The sequence below is a fragment of the Rhinolophus sinicus genome, chromosome 16, assembly GCF_057876585.1.
Source record: "Rhinolophus sinicus isolate RSI-liver-muscle chromosome 16, RSI-T2T, whole genome shotgun sequence".
NCBI lineage: Eukaryota > Metazoa > Chordata > Mammalia > Chiroptera > Rhinolophidae > Rhinolophus > Rhinolophus sinicus.
In genome coordinates this window covers 94,473,172-94,498,552 of record NC_142516.1, presented here as the reverse complement: position 1 = coordinate 94,498,552, position 25,381 = coordinate 94,473,172, and the positions used below count along the sequence as shown (strand labels likewise).

General features: G+C 34.7%; 1 protein-coding gene across 7 annotated transcripts in view; it reads left to right on the top strand.

The window, feature by feature from the left end:
- CDK8 (cyclin dependent kinase 8) overlaps nucleotides 1-25,381 on the top strand; it is a 101,543-nt gene that overhangs the window by 35,133 nt on the left and 41,029 nt on the right. For 6 of the 7 annotated variants that reach the window (XM_019736571.3, XM_019736573.3, XM_019736572.3 and 3 more), the window contains exons 2-4: nucleotides 7,478-7,553; nucleotides 16,451-16,561; nucleotides 20,656-20,796. In XM_019736571.3, coding sequence (XP_019592130.1) covers nucleotides 7,478-7,553; nucleotides 16,451-16,561; nucleotides 20,656-20,796 — 328 coding nt within the window. The remainder of the gene's footprint in view (nucleotides 1-7,477; nucleotides 7,554-16,450; nucleotides 16,562-20,655; nucleotides 20,797-25,381) is intronic. The other variant, XM_074330053.2, reaches the window with a different exon arrangement.

The window sequence follows — 25,381 nt, the reverse complement described above, 5'->3', positions numbered from 1 at the left end:
AGGAAAGGCCAAGAAAAGTAGTGTATGTTAATTTCTGTTTTTAGTGTCACTCATTTCTTCTCGCATGACTGTTAGGGAGAAAGGAATGATTAAAAATGACCAGTGTCAAAGTATGGTTCTTGAAATCAAGATGCAATGAGTATAACTTTAGAGAGGTGTTTTCAGAAAAAAGACACTTTGGGAAGATGATTTAAGAAAGATTGATTGATAAGCAGTTTGCTTTGATGGAAAACCCCCACATTCAGTGATATCTGATTATGTTACAGTAATCTTGTAACTGAACAGACAGGAAAGGACCAAGAGTTTCTTTCTAACGTCCAGAGTTAGAAATAATTTCTTTAAATTCTGCGTAGCTGTTTCTCCAAACAAGGTAAAGATGAGTTTGAAGTATGAGAACTAAGACATTTAGTTTGAATTTCATCAGATAATGCAGACGAGAGATATTCATTGTGTTTTATAAGAAGCTTTGCAAGTCCTTGGAGCTCGGCATCTGGAGTGGCCCAGAAACTTGTAAGTAACTCCTGTTGGATCCCTTGTGCACTGCTGTATCTCAGGGACTAAAACAGTGCCAAGCTCCCGAATTGCCAGGAAATCCCCTCAAATCTGGAGGGAGTCGTTCTAATAATATTTTAAATAAACTTATGTCAGTAACCCAAAAATTAACTTGTGGATTTTGTTTGTCAGAATGATCCAAAGATCAGAACATGTTAATACGACAAAGGATTTTAAGCAGACTATGTAGCGTGGCCAGCTAGAATGTGCTCTGTCATCAGAGTTCACCCAATTGAAACGAAAGGAAGTGTTGTTTCAATTTGCTTTAATGCATTGTGAGTTTATGTAAGATAATTAGGCATAATGAATGATAAAGGCCACCAGGAATGCACCTACAGTTAAATAAAGTTTATTAGCCTGCTGTAGCCTGGGAGAACACACACCTGGGCACTGAGCTGTCTCGGTAAGAGAAGTGTCAGGAGCTTCATAGGGTCTGGGCTAGGCTGTGGGATTCTAAGGCAAGACCAGGAAAGTAGTCTGGATTGGAGACTGTCATGAAGTGGGGTTTGGTGATTGGGTATGTCAGCATTCTGGTCACGAGTAGGAGGGGACTCCTTGGTAAGAAAGCAGTAATCACTTAAACAGGGCCATTTAGTCATTTTGCAGCTGTGGCATGGCCTTGGGCAAAACTTGATTTCCTGTTTTCCTTTCTCCTGGCCTTGCCACTCATCTGTGAAGGATACTGCAACCTGTTTGTCAGTGGGGCTTATTTTCACTTTCTCAGGCCCTCTTTTTGGCCAGATTCAGCCATTCAGGACATTGTTCTATGAAATCCAGATCTACTCTGTTGCCAGAATTCCGTTGATCGTGAGACTATTCAGAAAACCTCATCTCTTGTTGGACTAACGTCAGTTCTCTTTGTGTACTTTTTGTTGTTGTAAGGTTAGTTATTGAATCATCTGAAGCAAAAATGGCTATGCACATTTAAGACTCTGGAGATCACATCTGAGCACGCCAACACTGACAAATGCTGAGATTATTAACAGAGTTTTAATCTACTCCTAAGCCAAGAGCTGAGGTCCCAAGTGTGGTTTTGTGTAGACAGAAACATTCCTAGGTTTAACATCATAGGGGCTGTCCGTTGTGTTTACTGTTTTTAGCTACTGTTTAAAGAGTTGCTTGGAAGTTGAGTGTAATTGCCTAGGAACTAGAGTGAGCTGAGGCACCTAAAAGAAAGTGGCTACAATCTCAATAGTTGGTCTGTTTACATCGTTTAGTGAAATCATGAGCAAATTGTAGCCAGGAATCGACTAGGGATGCAAAGAGCAAATACTATGGGGATAGTTGTTAAGGATAACAAGTATCTGTTAATAGTTCAGAAATTTGAACCAGTAGAGAGGTAAGCAAAGAGTTTGGGGGAAAAAAGAGAGCATGCAGATTAAAGCATGATAATCTTTGGTTCTGGCCATTGAGATCTTGTTCTGTGGGTCCTGGGAGGCAGTTTGTCACGCTGCTTGTTCCAGAGGTCTTGGGTAGAAGCTGTGTCATTCTCTAAAATCATCTGGAGGATTCTTAGGAATCTTCAGTTTGAGGTCTCTGGCTGGAACAGTTTTCCAGTAATTTGATGATGTGTTTTCAGTGTAATTGAGAGCTATGGATCCAAGGAGTTGTACGGCTGTTTTAGTTGTTAACAGAATATGACAAGGTCATTTCCATGGGAGTTCAAGTTTAGTCTTTCCCTAGTGATGCTTCAAAAATAGCCAGTTACCTAATCTAAGAGCATGTAGAGCTGATTAAGTGTCTAGCAAGATAGCCGTTCATCAGTGAGAAGACTGAACAGCTCCGCGATGTTATGTTAAGCAGCAATATTGGAATGGAAGAGAATGGCTCCTGTATTGATGTACAGGGCACGGTTAATGTACAAGGGGTCAGTCAGTGATTACCTGGGGAGTTAGAACGCAGTGAGGGCTTGGACAAACCTGCACGGCCCTTGGATTTCTACCATCAGTGACACTGTACTTGTCCCCGATGAACAAGGATATCAAAAACCCTAGAAACAAAAAGCCATTTGAAGCAGTTGTTGTTGTATCAGTTTTTATATATGAACATGAGTCTGCCTCTTCTTAAAGTACATAATTACTGAACACACATACATTAATGTATTTTCTTTACATTTAACTAATCTATAAAGACTGCACTTCTTTTTTGATTTGTCAAATAAATCGATTTGGAGAGAACAGAGTTTTCACAATAGGAAATCCAAAGATATTTTAGATGTCAAAGACAACTCGTCACTTTTATTTTGATCTTGGGACCTAAATTCATAAAAGGCAAAATCCAGAAGAGTTTTAAATGATATAATACATGAACCTTAGTCGTGGTATCCAGAGGTGAGATATAGCTCCAGGCAATATTTGAAAATATAGCAATAAGAACAATAATTATTAGGACCTTTAATCATTTTAAGTTAATAAATTTTATTCAAAATGATTTAAAATATCACTAAGGCCCAATAATATGTATTTAAGAGTATTCTTTCCCTAGTTGGAAATATTAAAATCATTAAAAATACCAAAAGTAGCACACTAAAGCAAGTCAGGTGGTGTAGTTCACATCTCTGCAGGGCTGGGTCCAAACTGATTTACTGTCTCGTATAGTCCCTAAGATTTCATTCTGAAATCCAGCATTCTCACAGACCTTTCCCCCTCGATAACTGTCATATGTCAGCAGACGACAGTTGCCAGTTGCGTATGATCTGCTTCCAAACTGTCACACAAGGAAGAGAAGTAAATCTTAAATTTAACACATCGGCCTTTATGTAACTCACAGTTTTGACTATGTAACTAAGCACAGCGATTAGTTCAGCTGCTTATTTACTTTATTTTATTTTTCCCTTAAGAATGCCTTTTTCCACGAAGGGAGCAGGGCACTGATTTACATTCTGGTGCAAGCTCTTTCATCTGGCTGACTACTCCGTGACATTTTCCGATCATTGCAGCTGACGATGTAATCCTCTAGAACAGACTTACACAGAGCTTCAACTGCAGGGCACATCTGTTGACAATATAATACAGTACTTCTTGATTGTATATAGTGCAGAGCCCGTCTAGAACTTCTAGCTTCCAAAACTGCTATTGAAAAGTCCCAAAGTCCTGATTCCTGATCCTTTCTCTTTTTAAAAAAAAAAATTATTTTTATTGAGACATAATTGACATATAACATTGTGTAAGTATAAGGTGTACAGTGTGTTGATTTGATAAATTTATATATTGTGAAATGATTACCACCTAGCGTTAGCTAACACCTCTATCGCATCACATAATTTTCATTTCTGTGGTAAGAACAATTACGATCTAGTCTCTTGGCAAGTTTATAATAAAGTGTTGTTATCTATAATTACTATACTGTGCATTCAAACCCCAGGACTTATCTACTGGTTTCAAATTTATACCCTTAAACATTTCCCCAATTGCCCCAACCCCCCCACACCCCAGCCCCTGGTAACCACCCTACTCCATGTTTTTACAAGTTTGACTTTTTCAGATTCCACATATAAGTGATATCATACAGTATTTGTTTTTCTCTGTCTGATTTATCTCACTTAGCGTAATGCTATCAAGGTCCACTCATGTCACAGAGGGCAGGATTTCCGTCTTTCTCATGGCTGACTAGTAGTTTTGATTCTTTTTGACTGGCCTGTTAACCAGCCCCACTGGAAGCCTATAAAATCTCCTTGTCTGTACTTTTCTAAAATGTCTAAATATTGTGTCTTGATGCAGGTCTATTTCCATCCATTTATGATGCAACTCATTGGACCTTCCAGTTTTACAAATCCTGTCCTTCAGTTTGGGAAGTTTCCTTGAATTACTTTATACATTTTCTTCCTCTCTTTGTTCTTTTTTTCTGGAACTCCTAATTATTTGTATATTGGATTTCATGGACTAGTTCTCTAATTTTCCAATTTCTCTTTCACATTTCTCTTCTTTTGTTTTATTGTTCTATTTTCTAGGATCTCTTCAACTTTATCTTTCATCCGGCCAATTCTAGTTCCAGAGGTATCTCGTACTCTCTCTGCTTTGGGAGGATTTTGATGTGTAAATCTAATTGGTTCTCACGTTTCTTCACTGTTAGCTTCTGATTTCGTTTTCTTGGATTCTCTTAATCATTAGCTACTGTTTGTCCACTTCCTTTCTAATTTCCAAATTTTTATGTTGTCTTCTCTCCCACTTTTCATCTTTACGGATTTATGCTCTTTTCTTATGTGATATTGTCATACGCAGTTGTTTTGTACACTTCTGAAGTGAAGCACATATTTACACCCCTCTTTGGAGACGGTGACATAAAACGCCTCTTCCCATCTTACCTCTGCCTCTTTCTAAAATCCCATCAGTCCTCAGGGCTGTCAGCATATTTCAATGATATTAAACTGCTGCTGCTACTCTTTGCTATTCTCTGAGCGTGGCAGACCCTGTCTGTGCGTCTTTATTTCTGTCCACGCTGTTCCCACTTCCTGGGATGTCTCGTAGTAACTACTGATTTTTCTCCCTAACCCCTCCCTCCTTTCCTGACAACTTCAGAAGTCTTAAGAATCTTCACTTAAGTAGATTCTTTCTGAAGTTTTCTTTCATCTTGCTTCAACCCTTCAAGGTATAGTTGGTCATCCCGTCTATGTACAGTACTTACACTATATTGCAATTATTTATTTATATAAGGATCGTAAGTGAAACGAGGGAACAAATCTCTTCCATTTCCAGAGTGCCTTTTTACTAAAAAGTGATTGTGTAGCTGGGTGGATAAATGTGCTTTATAAACCACAAACTACTGTTATATTTTGATGGCAATTGTATTAGGTGATTTTTAAGAGGAGGTTAACTTTTTATAATTGAACATCTTTTTAAAATGTTTTGTATATTCTCCCATTTCACCTTTACTTCTGGTAATTTACTTTTATAAATATAAATATATAATTACTTAAGGATGCGGAGAGGACTGATAGCAGATTGGAATTTTTAGTTCATTGAGAAGGAATTTTTATATAGCAACTTGGCCATTTTTAAATGACAAAGTTGGGGGCTTGTTGTTAAGAAGGTGAATGGGCAAGTCTTTGGTTTAATTCATTTCCTTTCCCACCACTCTTTCTCTGTAGAGGGCTCACATCCAGGATATCATCCTCAAACAGTAGATAAAACAACAATCTGTTACACTCCAGGGTTAACTGTCAGGTTAAATTAATACCACGTACGTGAAAGTGTCTAATAGACTTATTCTGATCCCAGTTTCATTTTATTTTTGTGTCACCCTGTTTAACTTTAAGTTTTTCAGAACTCATTCAGACTTAGTGAGCATCGAGTACAGATATTCTTAGTGAATTTTTAATATAACGAGTGCCCATGGTACTTTCTTTACTGGAAAGTATATTATAAAGCTGATTGTCATCAAACAAATCTTTTTCCAGAAAAATAATGTTGTAGTTGGAATTTGTTTTCCTGACGAAGGATTAGGTATAAAATAGGGTGTAAAAGCAAAGATAAAGCTATGTAAGTTTTAATAATCATTTAAAATAACAGTATTAAATGACATTAAATGAATAGATTTTATAAGGAGCTACTCATTTCAGTCAAACCTTCACTCTATTCAGATCCCCAGCTGTACCATCCCTGCCCTCCTTTTAGCATATGACCTCATTTCCAACATCAAAGAGATACGAAAGCCATCAAAATGAGAACTCCCCCAGTTTTCTGACTCTGAACAACTTCTTTGCACCTATATCTATCCTTTCCTCTGCCTTTTTTCTTCCTATTACAATGGAAGAAGTATTTCTCTTTCTAGCCCTGAGTCTCATTTCTCCTCAGTGTTTCAGTCTTTGTTCTCTAAGTCTCTCTCTCTCTCTCTCTCTCTCTCTCTCTCTCTCTCTCTCTCTCTCTCCTTCCCCCACCCCTCCATCTCTCCCTCCCTCCATCCCTCCCTCCTTCCCCCATACTTCAGCGGTTCTCAAAGTGTGATCTGGGAATCCCTAGGTGGGTTCCTTTCACAGGATCTGCAAGGTCAACACTCTTTTCATAATAGTGCTATGAGATGATTTGCCTTTTTCACTCATGAGTGTATGGCAGATTTTTCCCTAAGAGGACATAATGTGAGGATGGCATTGCTGTGGTGGTGAAGGGTTATGTGTTTTTATATTCTGTTTTCTAAAGTTGGCACTCTTGAATTCTAATAGGGTAAATATTGATACACAAAGTATAGGGGTCCTGAGTCTGAGAAGTTTGAGAACTGCCAGGTGGGCCTCAGTTAGATGGTATTGCTTCTGAGAAGTCTGCTTGGGTCCTCCCCCAGAGTGACTTTAGGGTGACATTCTCTGCGGTTACCTACCAGTATTTATCATACTGTGTTGTGGTACATCAGTTATTTATCTGTCTAGACACAGAAAGCTCAAAAGAAGGAACTCCGTTGTATCCCTAGCACCTAGCACAGTTCTGGGTACATAGTAAGTGCTTAATAAACACTTGTTGAGCAGATCTCTTTGAAGGTCTTCAGGGGTATGAGGACTGTAACACATTTTAAATTATAACCATTTTGTACTTTAGTGATGCATTCATTTTTTTTTTTTGACCCACTAGTATGTGAATGGGTTTTAGAAAGCAAGTGTCACTTTATGTGTGCACCATCACATGCATGCGTAGAGAGAAAGTGTATATATATTAGAGCAGAAGGACCTGTTACTGGAAGTCAGAAGCTCTGTTTCTGAATCTCTGTCTTCCGCAAATAACCGTGGAGACTTGGGCAAGTCTTTTTATTCCTTCGACTCTAACGTCTCTCATCAAATAATGGGATTGGACTAGATTATCTAGAAAGTTTATCCTGTATTACATTCTGAATATATGTGAGATATGTCAAATGTATATTAAATGTGTGATTTATATTTATGTTTTTTATTAAAATGTACATAAATTTAGATTTATGTATTAAAGTAACTTTGTTTTTACAGGAAAGATGATAAAGACTATGCTTTAAAACAAATAGAAGGAACCGGGATCTCTATGTCGGCATGTAGAGAAATAGCAGTAAGTGGAGCTCTTTTTATCATCATTATTATCAACCGACTTAAGAGTGACAACTGTGCAGGTCTCTGAATTGTATTTGTCATATATACACATTAATTGCAAGTTAACGAATATTTTTCATATCAACTATCTGTAGAAAAAGACTAGTTTTTTTAAAAGAGAAGTAAAGGTGGTATGTAGATCTAGTAAACATTTCTGTATAAATTCATTTATTTGAGGTTAAGCCTATCTCAGTTGCTTATATAAATACATATTTTTCCAATAAATGTCACTAGTTAATTATTTATTATAGTTATTATTTCATTGAGTACAATAAAAATGGTGTGTTAGTTCATACAAAATTAATACTTCTATTTTAATGAGACAAAATTAATGTTACTTATATGAACTTAAAATGAGATTGTGTTGCTTGATTTTCATCATATCTGTGTTCATTTGAGTATGTAAAAATACATGCCTTTTTGTTTTGGAAGCATAGCTTTCCATATGGTATTAGAATCTCATTTTGTTTTCAAAGGAAGATATTCTTCATGTTAATCCATTAGTAAATAATTATTCATACGATTAAACTGAGTATTACTTCATAATATTTTATTTCAGTTTTTACTGTTGTAAAACTTTGGGTCCAAATTTGTCTTTTCAGGCTTTGAACAGAATATTCTAGAATAATTACTATAATCTTTCCTTTTTGGGACTTCCAGTCCTTCTGTTTACCCGTAGATATAGGTTATTGTGACCTGGTGGTATTAATTTAAATAATTTTACTCATTTAACAGATTCTATACCACAGGGTTTTCAACTAACATTTATTGTGTAGCATGTTGACAGGAACTAAAGTACGTAAAAGTAAAGAAACAGAACAAGTCAGAGTCCTTGGCCTTAAGTATTTACATGCTGATGAGTAAAGAGACTCATAAATCGTAAAATAATATCAGTGTGCCATGCCCTATGGTAGAAGTGTATAGCGAATGTTAGAAGGGTAAACATCTAAACGAGAGAATCAAGGAGGGTTCCGGGTTTTGGAGGACATGTAAGAATTACCAACATGAGGGAAGAATAGGGATGAGACAGAGTGTATTCTTAACCAAATGTATGCTGTGTTGGAAATCGTATTTCATTTAATTGATAAATTTTTCATATTCTTGAATCTTGAGGCAAGATATCTGTACATTAACTGTAAGTTTTTCAACATCTATTCTGTATGTTCTAGTCAGCTTTAAAAAATTAAAATCCACTGAATGACGGTCAGTAATGTTAGACATCATGATAGTGATTACCTTTGAGGGGATAGGTAGTGGCAAGAAGGGGAGACAGGAGTTTTCAGAATGCTAGTAATGTTTCTTCATCTTGCTCTGGGGCTGGTTTTATGGATCAATATGTGAAAACTCACCGAGCTGTGCACTCATGGCTCAGTGATTTTCTCTATGTTTGTTATACTTCAGAAAGTTTTAAAAACAAAAAAATTTGGTTTCGGGAAGAGACATTCTCTTTATGTTTATATTGATAACTAAATGCAGTTTAAGCACAAAAAGGAATATGAAAGCTTAGTTTTAATGTATTTGATTGTGGTTTTTCAACCTAAGGTGAACAGAAATTTGTAATTTTGATGAAGTCTAATTTATACATTTTTTCATTTTATGACTGCTGTTTTCTGTGTCTGGCTGAAATCTTTATCGACCCACTGATTGTGAAGATATTTCTCTAAGTTTTCTCTAAAAGCTTTGTAGTTTTAGCTTTACATTTTAGTCTATGATTAGATTTTGTTTGTGGAATGATGTAGGGTTTGAGGCTCTCCTCTCATCCCATATGAATGTACAATTGTTGTACCATCATTTTTGGAAAAGATTCTTCCTGGTTGAATTCCTTTGGCCTCTTCCTAAAAACGAAATGGTTTTTTAAGTGTGGGACTATTTCCAGGCTCTATTTTGTTCCATTGATCCCTTTGTCTATTCTTATGCCAATACCAGATTAATCTAGTGTTACAGCAAGACTTGAAGTAAGATGGTGTAAGTCTACCATCTTTATTCTTCTGTTTCAGGATTGTTTGGGCTGTTTTAGGTCCTTTGCATTATTATATAAATTTTGTAATCATCTAGTCAATTTCTAATTCTAAAAAATGCCTACTGTGATTATCGTTTGGATCAATTCAGAGAGAATTGACATCTTAATAGTGTTGAAACTTCCAAATCATGAATCTAGTCCAATTTTTAAGGTTTTCTTTCATTTCTCGCAACTGTTTTATGGTTTTTAGTATAGATGTTTTGCAGACTTTTTATTAAATTCAGTCCTAAGCACTTCATGTTTTCTAATACTGTTGTACATGGAATCATTTTAAAATTTTTATTTTCCATTTGTTTGCTTCTGTAATCAGGAATAGAATTGATTTTTTTAATATTGTACATATGTATATTATATGTGTCTTATATATCTAAATTCACTGGTAAGTTTTTGGTGATAGCTCGGGATTTTCTATATATGTAATTATGTCACCTATGAATAAAAATAGTTTTACTTCTTTCCATCGTTATGCTTTTAATGTTTTTCTTTCCTTATGCACTGGCCACGGCCTTTCATTCAATGTTGAATAGTAGTGAGAGCGGACATCTTTGACTTGTTCCCAATCTTGAGGGAAAGTGTTTTCAGTGTTCACTGTTAAGTAAAATGCTAGCTGTAGTTATTTTTAAAGATGCTATTAGTCAGACTTAGGATGTTTCCTTCTATTTTTTCATAAATGGTGTTGAATTTTATCAAATGCTTTTTGTGTTCTTAAAGAGTTTAGGTCTATGAGTTTGAAGGATGTTAGTCTATGATTATCTTTCTTGTGATGCCACTGTCTTTGGTATCACAGTTGTGCTATCTTGATGAAACAAGTTACAGAACATGTCTTCATTGTCTATTTCTGACAGTTTCTATAGGACTGGTAGTTATTCTTCCCTAAATGTTGGATATTATCACCAATCAGTATTATTTTTTTAATAGATACAGAACTACTCAGATTTTATATTTCATCTTGTGTTTGATAAATTGTATTTTTATGTAATTTGTCCATTTGATTTAGTTGTTGAATTTATTAGCACAAAGTTGTTCATAATAGCCCTTATTATCTTTTTACATCTGTGGCTTCTGTAGTGATGTCCCTATTTCGTTACAGATTTGGTAATTTCTGTCTGTATCATTTGGTGTTTTCTGTCTATGTCATTGATTTTTGCTAGGATCTTTATTTTTTTTCTTTCCTTGTACTTACTATTTGGCTTACATTTCATTTTTATTTTCTTAAGCTGGAACGTTAGGTGATTAATTTTTAAACTATTCTTTTCTAATATAAGCAATGAAAACTGTAAATTTCCCTTTAAGCTGTGTTTTACTTGCATTCCACCCATTTTGTTATTTTCATTATTTAGTACAAAATATTTCAAATTTTCTTTGTGATTTTTTTCTTATTCATGGATTATTTAGAAATGTATTGTTTAATTTTTAAATATGTGAGGCTTTCTAGATAATTTATTATTGTTGATTACTCATTTCATTGCAGTCAGAGAAAAGAGACCCTATGTTTTAGAGATACGTACTGAAATATTTATAGGAGAAATCATATATTGCCTGGGATTTACTTCAAAATAATCCAGGATATGGTGGAAGGAGTGGGTATGAATATAGATAAAACGAGATAGGCTGTGAATTTACAATGAACGGTATATGGGGGTTTCTCTTACTGTTTTATTTACTTTTGAAAATACTGTCATAATGAAAAAGAAAAAAAAATCCCATCTCCGGGCAAGTCTCTCTCCTTTCCATTTATGAAATCTTCCTCTGAGAAGTCCTGTTTCCCCACCACTCACCTCTATTATTCTCTCGTGATCTGTACCCAGTTTCTTTCATAGCACTTACTATAAATTATAATTACAAGGAGTTTCTTTTTATGTGTTTATTTGTTTACTTATTTTCTATTTGTGGTTTCTACCCCCACTACACTGTAAACATTTCTTCACCAGTGTATACTAGTCTGGCATGTAGTATTTGCTCAGTAAATAATTGTAAAAGGGTAGAAGGAAGGAAAGAATTCTGAGAATTTCTGCCAAAGTTAAGAGCATTGCCTGTCTTCCTCCTCACTGCATTGTAAGTGGTTTGTTTTGTATTTCTAAAATTTCCTGTGAGCTGGAATTTTCTAGCTTACTGATTTTCAAACCATGCTTCAGTGGTCCATCTTGTAGTTGGGATTGGGAAGTTAGGGGATCTGAGGTAGAGTTCCAGACTCTATTTTTTTAAAGCTCACATCTACTTTAACCTAAGCCCCTCAGTTTTTTCAAATTAACTTGAAGAAAAGGATTCACAGCTTCTTGAAAAATTGAAATAAATTTTGGAATATTTTTCCTTATGCTTTTATAGTAACTTTAACTCAACTATTACACTTACAGCATAAATATAGAATTTATTTTTTTGCTGTGCTCTAAAATTTTTAATATTAGAAATCAATGTCGTTTTGAGATATTACAGTTTTCTTATTGTTTTCTCACCACCCCTGTAGGTGGTATTTGTTGACAAGATGTGATTTTAAATATTATTAATTTTTTATTTGTACTTTAAAAGTTCAGATTAAGTGCGATATTTTATGGCACAATTGGAATGAATTAAGTTTTTGATGAATGATGTATTGAAGCACTTGTATTTTTAGCAGTGATCTTAGTACTCAGGGAATTATAAGATTTTATTCCAAGTAGAATTGGAGAAATTTCAGTGGTTTTTGTGATGGAAGCCATTGCATACATTTATTTAAACCTTTCCTTTAAATTTTTTTAACACCAAATTTTCAAAGAGGCAAAAAGTAACATAAAATGTTAAGAAATAGGCCCCCATATGCTATGAGCTCTGTATGGGGTGATGAAATAGTGAAGTTCTGTTCATCAGATATGAAAATTGGGGAATGCTCCCACAGGGTCAGCCCCAGCCTCGCAGTATTGCACGCAGCAGTTAAGGCCCCAGCCAGGTTACTTGAGCTCTCAGCCTGGCTTTACCTCAACTGGCTTGTGGGGCCCAAAGTAAGTTACTCACGTAATTTCCTATTTTAGTTAGCTCATTTGTAAAATAGGAATAATAATGATATCTCATCGGGTTATGGTGAGGAGCTCAGAACACCTCTTTGGACATAATAATTCATTTATTCACATATTTGTGTACTCACCAAACACTTCATGAGTACCTGTCAGGTGCTGGGCAATGTGCTAGAAGTGAGCAGTGCGTGGTGAGCAAGACACAGTGTTTGCCCTGGTCCGGTTCACAACCTAGTGGATACGTAACACATCTGTGTGCGGGCTGGAGAGAACTAGTGCCCCAGGGTGCTAGGTCTCCTGAGGCATTGGTATTAGCTATAGAGTACTGGCCGTGTATTTTAAAAGTTAATTAAAAACATTTAAATCCTGATTCTAACCATTAACTAAGGATGTGACCTTGAGCAAATGATTGAATCCCGGGACACCACTGTTTTCTCATTTGTGAAGTGGAAGTACATTAGTTCTCTTTATCTGCGGGGGATGTGTTCCCCCAGTGGGTGCCTGAAACCACACGCAGGTGGTACTGAACCCTGTGTGCTGTTCAGTTAAACAACATGGGGGTTAGAGGCACCGACCCCCACACGTTTGAAAATCCAAGTATAACTTGACTCTCCGAAAACTCAACTACTGTTTACCGGAACGCTCACCAAGAACATAAACAGTCTATTAACACATATTTTGTATGGTATATGTATTATATACCGTATTCTTACAATAAAGTAAGCTAGAGAAAAGAAAATGTGATTAAGAAAATTGTAAGGATGATTTACAGTAGTTATAGAAAACAATCCACATCCAAGTAGACCCATGCCGTTCAAACTCGTGTTGTTCAAGGGTCAACTCTACTATGTTTTTTCCAATGCATACACACCTATGACACAATTTAATTTATAAATTAGGCACAGTAAGAGATTAACAATGATAACTAATATTAAAATAGAACAACTATAATAATATACTGTATAAAAGTTGCGTGAATGGCTTTGGGGCCATTATTAACTAAAATAACGGTTACTTGAACACAAGCACTGTGATGCCACAAGAGCTGATCTGACAACTGAGACAGTTGCCAGTGACTGATGGGTGGGAGTGTATGCAGTGGATACACTGGGCAAAGGGAGGCTTCACGTCCTGGGCTGCGTGAAGCAGGACGGCACAAGATTTCATCACACTACTTAGAATGGCGCACAATTTAAAACGTATGAATTATTTCTGGAATTTTCTATTTAATATTTTCAGGCCATAGTTGACCACAGGTAACTGAAATCACGGAAAGTGAAACTGTGGATAAGGGGGGACTACTCTCCTATAAATATTTCAGAGGGTAATCATGATTAAGTCAGATAATGCATGTCATATGCTTAGCACCGTACTTGGCAGTTGGGAAGAGCTTAATAAAATGGTTGCTGCTTTTTAATTTTGTTGTGTTTTTTTTTTTTTTTAAATGCAGGAGCTAAACCTCATCTTGGAGGTGAAATTGGGGAGATATCTAAGAATAGCTTTATATGTACATTTCTAATAATTGGAGAGAACTTTTGCCAAAGCTTTGGAGTTTGTTTGTTATAATTTCTACCTGGCCAGTTTCCAGAAAGGACTTGAAATAGCTGCCTAGCTGAGAAGTGTGTTCCGTTTGTGAGGTAATGGAGAAAACACTGACCCAGAGCTAAGATGGACTTAGTACTGGGTTTAACTCTTTCAGCCAGCTAGATGGAAGGCTAGGCTTTCCCTTTCCAACTTGCCTTTTTGTTAATTAGAAAATGGTCAATTTTAGATACTGGCCTTTAGGTTTCTGAGGATTTATACATAATATCTAAAGTCTCATAAGTTTGAAATTATACGAGTATTCTAAAAGCCGAAATATATAACTTGAATTTAATCTTGCTCCTAAATAAAATAATTATCACTTTCACAGAATAATTGTTAATATAGGTGACTTAATATATAGGCCATTCATTGTCTTTTCTTTGCTGAATTCATTTTAGAGCCCCTAATATATTGTTCATATCACATTTGTATTAATTCTTTTGGGGGACAGCAACGTTCTTATAAAAGGTACTGAAGTCATAAGTTCTAAGACCGTGACTTTCTCACATGGCTGTGACTTTCTCACACGACTGTCATATATTTGGAACACATTTGGAATGCACTGTGTCAGTTAGTTTTAACTGATAAAAACATAGTATCAGGTTTTTAAGAAGTTTTTTTCTTGTCATTGTTGCTGTTTTGTTTCTGCTTGGTGTGGTGGGAGTGCTTTTTAACTGATGGATTATTAGGGCCACTTTGGTTATTAACTGGGGATAAAAGGCAATAAAAGATTTTAAATTGAAGAATGTCCTTCTAGGAGATGAGAAAGGTTAAACTTATAAAAATGTTTCTACTTGGATGTTTCTGTTTGTATAAGTTCTTTATCATTTTATGAAAAAGTTTACAAAAATTTAATCAACTTTACTGTATAATTTAAATGCCTGAAAAAAAGTACCCTGTCTCACAGTTACAGATATGAATTTCCATTTGATATTAGATGTTGATGAATGTTGTATTTTCTAATGTTGCAATTAGTTTTGAAAAGAATCACAAGCTACAGATTTGTTTCAAGTACAATTGTTTTGTGATGTCAAAATATAGACAACTAACAAAATGGGAGAAAATATTTATCAATCATATCTGATAAAGGTTTAATATCTAGTCTATATAAAGAATTATAACTCAACAACAACCAAAAAAACAAATCCAATTCATAAATGGGCAAAGGACTTGAACAGACATTTCTTTAAAGAAGATATACAAATGACCCATCAGCACATGAAAAGATACTCAACATCATTAGTCATCAGGGAAATGCAAATCAAAGCCACAGTGAGACTGCTTCATACCTATTAGGAGGTGGCTGTTAAAAAAAAAAAAAAAGGAATATAAGTGTTCATGAGGATGTGAAGAAGAAGTTGGAACCCTCCTGCATAGCTGCTGGAATGTAAAATGGCCCAGCTGCTGTGAAAGCCAGTTTGCTGCTTCCTCAAAAAGTTAAACATAGAATTACCATATGATCCAGCAATTCACTTCTAGGTATACACCCAAAGAACTGAAAGCAGGTAATCGGATACCTGTATAACAGTGTTCATAGCAGCAGTATTCAAAGTCGCCAAAACATGGAAACAAGTCGTGTTTATCAGCAGATGAATGGGTAAACAAAATGTGTATACATATGAGTACAGTGGGCTATTCAACCATAAAAAGGAATGAAATTCTGGTACATGCTACAACATGGATTAACCTTGAAGACATTATGCTAAGTGAAATCAGCCAGTCACAGAAGGACAGATAGTATAATTCTACTTCCATAAAGTACCTAGAATAGGCAAGTTCATGGAAGCAGAAAGTAGAGTAGAGGTTTCAAGGGCTGAGGGGCAGAGGGAAATAGGGAGTTATTGTTTAATAGGTACAAAGGTTCTGTTTAGGATAATGAAAAAGGTCTAAAATGGATAATGGCGATGATTGCACAACATTGTGGTGTACGTAATGCTAGTGAATTGTGCACTTAGAAATTGTTAAAATGGTAATTTTATGTTAGATATATTTTACCACCATAAAAATTAAAACAAAACAAAAAAGTAAACAATAACAAGATAATTATATTTTATCTTTTCAGTATCTTTTCCCCGCAGATTTTTTCTCTTTTATTACTGAAGCACCTGTGTGGGAAATTGTGTGGGTTCCTATTAGATTTTTAGGATTGAAAATTATTAGATTTTAGGGTTGGGTTTGTATTGCCTTTGAATTACAAATGGTGTGGGTTTTTTTAAACATTATTTCTATGGCAAAGATTTTTAATGGATCTCCTTTGTTTTGCAGTTACTTCGAGAGCTTAAGCATCCAAATGTCATCTCTCTTCAAAAGGTGTTTCTGTCTCATGCTGATAGGAAAGTATGGCTTCTGTTTGACTACGCTGAACATGACCTCTGGGTAAGGTGAATGGCTGGTAAGGTAGCAACTGGTTTCAGTCCAGGATAGTAAGAATAGATTTACATTTTTACAATAAAAGTAACCTAATAGAATATGCTTGACCTATTCCCAAGGCTAGAGTATTTTGCTTTGTATTCTTACTTTTTTATCTTAACAGTTTGACTTTGTAACATACTATAGGCAATAATAGAATCTAAAGAGTATAAACAACTACTTAGTATTGTAGCCTAGCTATAGATTTTTGATAAAATAAAAAATTAACTGTAATAACTTTTGTTATAAAATTTAAAAGCATATTTCCTTTTATTCTGTAGTATAAAGGAATATAAAATGAGAAGGTGGTCTGCTCGTGTAGGGAAATGAATATATTACATTTGGAAGACTAAACTGAGATCCAGTGGGTCTGTTATTTGTCACATGACATTATGCAAGTCTCTTAATGGCTGTGAAGGGTAGTTTCCCCCATCTGTAAAACGTAATACTTTTCCTGCTTCTTTTACAGGATTTTTCTGAAGAGCAGTTCTGTATTTGAAAAGCTTTATAAATTAAGTGTACTATACAAATGTAGGAAACTATTATTAATCATTTATTGAATATCATTCATAATTGATATTCAGTATTCTAATGTATTTATTTTCATCAGAAATTCAATATTATGCATATTGGAATTGGACCTATTCTTGTATAGGAAGAATTCTTTGTGGAAGAGAGCTCTACTACAATATTAGGTTGGCATGAAAGTAGATTCTGTTGTGGCTTTTAGTTATTTCGTGTTTGTTGGCGTATATGAGAATATTTTTAGATACCCAGACTCAAATATTTGAAGATCCTCAAAGTCAAGTAATTACAGTTGATCAGTTTAATACAATGAAAAATGATGTGATATTGATAAAAATTATTATAAACTACGAATTTAAGTTTATTTTGTCGAAATAGCTGAAATACAAACAATTATCTCAGTATTTTGCATTTACTAAGGAGATGTTTTTAACATTGGTATTTTAAAAAGTCTTGAGTAACTAAAAGTTTATTCCTTTGTTAAATATAAGTTACATTTTAAAAAAAATCTAAAATGCCATCTTGTGGATAAGACTTTCTGATATATATAATAAAAATCTATAACAGACTGGCCAAAGTAATTTTGAAACATAACAAATTTATATCTTGATCAGTTGCGTTAACACAATTACAGTTTAAAACCAAAACTTTGGTAAACAAAACCCAATATTGTGTTAATTCATTAATAGCTTCTTTACTACTGTAAACTATATTTTTTCTGATATTTAATAAGTATTAAGGTTTTTAAACACTTCACTGTGTTTTGCATACTGGTCTATATTTACTAAATTAGCATGGCTGTGCATTTATTGAGATGAAAGAGAAAATATATATACTGATATGCAAGGGATTATATAGCGTGACTCAATTTCAAAAATCTTCAAAATAATTTACATTTCTCATTCGGCTGTAGTTTGTAATTATAAATACAAAATTTTGGAATAAAACCAGCACAAATTCCAATAAAACTGTTTAAAGTAAATTCACCTCAAAAATAGTAAAACAGTTTCAAACTCTTTTGCTCATTTCAAGAATTAGCCTCATTTATATAATTTTAACTTTAACATTTCAGAAATTGAAGCTTATCTGGATTTCATATGCTTCCAGATTTATAAGAAATTGTTTCACTCTATTTGTAGATTTCTACCAGAGGTGCCAAAAAAATGTACACACATGACTTGTGGTCATCTTGTGTTATGGGTATATATTGCGTATTACAATTTTAATAGTTTTTTTCCTTTCTTAAAATGTGGATACATTTTTTGGCACCCTGTGTATTTTCCATGACTAACTGGGATTTGATTCTAAATGTTTTTATAAGTTGTCTGGAAAAAAGTTGTTTCAAACACAAAATAGACATATGAAATTTTCTCTCTCTGTTTTGTAAAGCTATTGTCAGAGGTCCTTGCTGGTTGCAAATTTTCTTTCATTGTTAGCGTCTGTTCTTTTAGAAGAAATCTAAGCAAATCAAATTGGGATTCTTTTAATAAAAATTCATTAAATCAGGTGGCCAATATTGAATTGAATATTCACCATACTCAAACGTAACATGAAATCAAATTACGTAATCCAAATTTATGAGAAAATTTCCAGGCTGGTTTATAAACACGATTTGTAGTAAAACATAGTTGAGTATAGGAGATAATTGTATTCAGTATGATTCCTAACAGGATGGTGTGTAATATTTCATTTTACATGTAGGTATAATATTTATACTTTTGCAAATTATCCTGCATGTTATTGCTGCCAGGTGTGTATAGTCACCATTGGCGTTATCGTCATCTTATTAATAATACTTATGTAAGCCAGATAAGTACTTCTAATGTTCATTTTAATGAAAAGCAAATGATAATTCTGTGTGCTAAAACCTACTTCTTTATCCATTTTATTTTCTTATTTTAATTGGAATATTGAACTAAACTAGCTGGGGTGGAAGGCAACAGAGGGTGACCAAAACAGTTGTAGTAAAAAGAGTCATTTTAAAAAATAACTTAGGTGTCGGTGCAATTTCATGATATGCATACCACGTATTTGTTACCTAGTCCTGGAATAAAAATGAAGATAACAAATGTCCCCAAGGTAGTTTTTTGTAGTTATAAAATATTGGTAAAAAAGTAACTTACAATGCCCTAATAAAAGTGTTAACTGAAGAAACATATATGGCACCAGTTAATTATCTTAACCTCCCCTGTGTATTTGTTGCTTTCATTCTTAACTCGGGCAGGGTTTAGGTTGTTAAAAAATGATGTATTTTAATTTATTTTTATTAAGCTCTGAGAGCCACTAACCCTTCTTAAAGTGAATAGAATTATCACATCATACTTAGGATAGGTAACAAAACATTCTAGTTCATTACGAGTTGCTGGAACTGTATTTTGTTTGTCTGCTCTTAAATACTTTGCAAAAATGACTGAGAAGAAACTTAAAACAATGTAATTCTGCTAACAAAATATAGATTAACCATAGAGCATATGCACCAGTTGGTACCCTTTACCTTCCCACCGGGTAGTCTTTGCTATATCTTTTTGCCTTGGAAAGTAAAACTCCTTCACTCATTAATCATTAGTTAGTTATTCCTTATCCATGTTCTGCTTTCTATGTCATAAGAACATAGGAAGTCAAAATGTTCACCTACAGTATTAAATATCTCCTGTTTTAATTATGTTTGCTAATTTCAAGAGCACGGTTAGTGTTCGCTCGCCAGTACTGGTGAGGAGTCCGCTCTTGTGCGAATCCGATGCCAGGCATGTGCACACTGGCGCCCAAGCAGAGCGGGCTGCCGCTGACCTCTAGATTTTCGTGCAGTCTAAGAGTGCTTTAATTAAAATGAAGTAACTGTTGAGAGTTTGAAACATTGGATCTTGTTTCTGTTGAGAGGTACATTTATTCATAAAATGTTTCTGTTTATAAAGTAGTATTTCTTTTACAGGATGTCCATCAACACTGTACCTAGAAAGCTTTGATACATGGTACAAGGCTTTTGTTTTTTCGTCCGAACCTTTCATATTTCTAAATATTTCCAGTGTGAACTGGTCATTTGCATGTTATTTCTTTGTGCTTGTGTATATTTTATTGAAGTATTTCCCTGTTTGCTTTCTTTATAACACATATATAGGTACCATATCTATGTTACATAAGCCAGCCAGATATAGCTCTTGAAATTTGCTCTACTTTTTTTTTCTTCGTTTAATCACTACAGAATAAAAATGATTCTGTTCTAAAAATTTTCTACCAAATGAACAGGGGTTAAGTATACTCTAAAAGTAATTATTAATCATACTTTAAAAATAAAACTTTCTCTGTTGTAATCATTTATTTTCCAAGACACTATCATATGCTTAGGAAATGAAATTTTAGCTCTAGTGATTAGGAGATTTTAAAGTTATTTCTGTTATTCAGCAGAATGTGAAATTACATTTTCAGTATATGTGGGAATCCCTGAGTGTTTCTTTTTCTGTTAGGAAAATATTATACATCAAATTATCTTTCCCTCTTTTCTTTTTTTAAGCTTCCGGTGATATTTTCCTTTCTTTCAGCATATAATCAAGTTTCACAGAGCTTCTAAAGCAAACAAGAAGCCAGTTCAGTTACCTCGGGGAATGGTGAAGTCACTATTGTATCAGATCCTCGACGGGATCCACTACCTGCACGCTAACTGGGTGTTGCACAGGGACTTGGTAAGTTCATATGCAGTTAGGCTTGAGCTAGAAGGATGTATTTCTGTTTGGATGACTTTCTAGGTGTCTGTAGATACCAGTGCGACCCATGCCTGCAAACCTTCTAGAGTGGGAGTGCTACAGCCTCAAAACAGCCTCGCCTTGAGCTTTGTATGTAATTTGTCCTGCTCCTGTGACATACAGTAGCTGTTGTCTACTGAAGAGATGAAAGAGGGCACGTTTGTTTTCCTAAGCTTTTGTTTTTAAGTCTGTAAATAAATAATTGGCTTGCTTTATATTGATTATTAGATGCTAGGCAACCTCTAGAAATTGATATGTTTATGAGTAACTTGGAAACTTTGGAGCCTACTGCATACTAAGTTACATATTAAAAGAGGAGATGTTAATCCACTATATTAGTGGCAGTCTTATAGCCAATAGCCTTTATTAATCATAGCCGAGTACATTATTGAGAAGCCTTACCATGTTAAGGTGCATTAAATTTTACGAACTAAGCAACTTCAAAAATTGGCTTTTTAACTTTCATTTTATGTCGCAGAATAGTTTATGCTGTTTAAAATCCATCTAGCATGAAATTGTTCATTAAATTGTGCACTGTCCATTAAATCTTCATAGATTTAAATTATTTAAACCTCAAATTCCCATGTTGCATAATTATATTGCGCTTTTTTTTGTTATTTTCTTTGTAAAGGTAGTAACTATAGTAAGGTTTATAACAGGGCCTTCATTTCAAACAATTATAAACACAATGCTGGAAATGATGATTTGGTCTCTACTCCTGAGTACACAGGAAAAAACCCTGTAGATTGGAGGTGGAGCTCGTCTGCTCCTCACGCAGATATTCTTTCCAAGCTGCTCTCTAGTTAATGCATTTAATTCTGGCCTTCAAATCAGGTGATCCATTGTCAGAGTTTCTAGTTCTTTATCCATCTTCAATAAATCTCCTTGAAATACATTTAATGGTAGTTACTTCATCACCAGTTCTCATACCTAGAAAGCATTTAGACCAGGACTGATAACACATCAGAAATTTGGTTGAAAGAACTTTTTTCCTTATGCAAAGTTTATATTTATTAGAATTAGAATATTTTATTTACAAAATTGATTTGAAGAACAGAAATAAATTCTTTGGCTCTTTCAGGAGCTGAAAATTTCAGCTTTTAGAGGTGGAGTCAACTTAAGGAAAGACTTACTATTTTTGAGCTACTGACCTGTTTTATGATCTCTAAAAGAATAAAATCTGGGCTAAAGGGCATTTTCCCCTACCGAGAGTTAATTTTATGCTAAGGTAATGCTACATTTTCTTTTTATTGTAAATTATTTTTCATCATTAAAATCTGTATGTTTATTAAATGAATAGAAAATGATTTTTAAACCAGTATTTAAATTTTTATGTTAATATATGATGTATTTGAACCACTTGGAATAGTACCGTGTTCCCCCGAAAATAAGACCTAGCCGGACCATCATCTCTAATGTGTCTTTTGGAACAAAAATTAATGTAAGACCCGGTCTCATTTTACTGTAATGTAAGACCAGGTCTTACATAATATAACATAAGATCCGGTCTTATTTTACTATAAGACCCGGTCTTACGTAATATAATACCGGGTCTTATATTAATTTTTGCTCCAAAAGACGCATTAGAGCTGATGGTCCGGCTAGGTCTTACTTTCGGGGAAACACAGTATTAACTACGGTAGTGAAAATAATAATGAAGTCTAATTTCTTTTCCTTATCTTTTGGGAAAGCTCATTCTGTCACTTCCACGGGTTCTCTTTGACACAGGGTTAGTGTAGAACAGGCCATTTCAGTCGTCTCTGTGTGTTAGTGCTGTGCCTAGAGTTGGGGACGGTGGGCGCAGTGCCCCCAGGTGCAGGCAACAAAGGGGCACTGTCTATAGATGATTTAAAATAATAATGAAACAGACTAAAAATAATTACTTTTTATTGTCACCATATGCCAGCAATTCTGAACAATGTCAGTGATAAAATACTTACTCACTGAGGCAAACCACTCCCACTCCTCAGTCCCTCTTGATATGCCACTGTTATCTGTTTGTTTAGTAGTCTCTTTTCCCAAAATATTTTCCAAAGTGTAATATATCTTTTGTCTGCTGCTCCCTCCTTTGATTTTCCCTGTTTGAAGTGAGGTTTCCCATATTGTCTATACATGACTTCTTAGTGCTCTTTCTAAACACCTAACCCTTCTGTGTGTCGCAGGCACACACAGGCCCACTGAACCATTGTATCATTGAAATGATAACCTCTGGCCCTAATCTGGATCTTACTGGTTCAGGTGCCTACCTCTTGCATTATTCTTCAGATCCTGGAGGAAAGATTCATTTTCATGTTCTTTAAAAATGTGCCAACCTTCCTGCCAACTGAAAATTAAATTTTGGAGTTTTGATGTTATATGTTTCAACTATAGCTACATGAGATACTAATATATAGTAATAAAGTATTTACTCTGAAGGATACTCTTTAGAAACTGTATAACGTGACTTTTTATACCCTTCTCAAATATTTGTTGTTATTTGCAGATGAAATATTTACCCTATAAGACCAAATACAATTAATAGTTAATTATATTCTTTGCTCCTTTTCAATCACATTTAGATGAAATGTGGGAATACTGATCTTGACAGATCTACATAAGTTTCTAATGTTATGAATTGAACCAGTTGGCTGAGTTGCTGATTCGCCACAAGAAACTTCGTACTAAGTTGGATAATTGGCACAGACCCCCCAAAAACACCATTTTAATAATACCCCAAAATGTTATTGAAGCTTTTGTTTATATAAAATTGACTTGGTTGTTAATAGAAATACCAGTTTGGGATAGTAGTTAGGAAGTTTTTTGTTTGCTGTGTAAAGTTGAACTTTCACAATTAATCATCCTATTTAGTAAATAAAGGTTAATTTTGTCACTATTAATCATCACATAATAACAGATCACTAATTGGGGTCTGTCATCCTTGCTGGGAAATAGAGATTTAATAATTCTGGAACCGTTGTTGGCTGAAGGTGATAATAAGTGCATATGTACAGATGTTTTAAGAGAGATGAGTTGGAAAGAAAGCACAGTATTTATTTTTGTGAGATAATTTATGAATCCAAACTCTTTAGTTTTAGAACATTAAATTATCTATGTATTAGTTGCCTTGCTTATACTCTTAATCTGTTTGCTATAAGTAGAGATTTAAAAAAACAAAGGTGTATGTGTTGTTAACTTTGTTTTTTCCTTTGTCTACACTTTTTACCTTTCTTCTTTTATTCTCCTCTCCTTGGGAAATTAAAATAGTTTAAGTAACAGTCTATAGCCCTGGTTGTGGCATTACTATCTGTATTGTCAGGGTTCTCCAGAGAATCAGAATATATATGTGGAGAGAGTGAGATTTATTTTAAGGAATTCCCTCTGACAATTATGGAGGCTTGTAAGTCCAAAATTTGCAAGGTGGGCCGACAGGCTGGAGACCCAAGGGAAGGGTTGCAGTTTAGTCCAAAGGCCACCTGCTGGCAGAATTCTTTCTTGCTCAGGGGAATTTAGTCTTTGTTCTGTTCAGGCCTTCAACTGATTGGACGAGGCCCACCCACATTATGTAGGGTAATCTGCTTTACTCAAAGTTCACCAATTTAAATGTTAATCTCATCTAAAAATTCCTTCATGGAAGCAGAATAGTGTTTGGCCAAATATCTGGGCACCATGACACAGCCAAGCTGATAATATAAAATTACCATCCTATGCAAATGAGTAAACAGAGGCACAAGTCGAAGTAATATGGAAAAAAATATTTCAGGTTTTTTTCCTCCAAGTTACCTGCTTATATAAAATGTGAGTGTTGGGTTAAGGACCATGAGGAATTTTTGCCTGGCATTATAAAGAAGAACTAAGTATGAAATCTTAATGAAAACTTCAAATAACAATACATATAAGTGACTCCAAATAAGGAAAGGTTTAAAGTCTGTTAGGCTGATTGGATTGAGTGTGGTGGTTTTCCTGAGCCCAGTCAAATAAAAAGACATGAAGCATCCAAATCATATTTGATACTTTTGTGAAGAAGCCAGGGGTTGGCTTGGCAATCATGTCTGAACTCTTTTCTCTGAAAAAGAAGCCCTACTGTATTGAGTTAAAGCATGCTGGCAAGGACATGCGAAGTTTCCGCCACCAGTGCCTCTGTTGTAACCATTTTCAGGACATCCAGCCAATTCACTCACTTGTCTGTCTGGCCTCTTTGAGTAGAACTGATTATTTTTTATAAAACTTTCTGAATTTAGGAATAATTTTCTTGTGCAATTTGTGAAATAAATTTCAAAATGTCAAAAATACGAGTAATTTTTCTTTCACTGGGAAAAATTCTGTGATAAATTAAAAATTTGAGAAGCACTGTCGAATATATATATGCTGGTATTTGTGCATTGAAAACTGATGCTAGAGTCTGGCTCCAGTATCTTTTTCTTCCATCTCACGCCTTATACTTATTTTTCAGCCCACCCAGAGCTTACCTTGCCTCCTTGAATCCCCTTCTGCCTTTATCTCCAGCAGTTGAAATTCTGTTCATCCTATAAAACTCCACTCCTGCTAC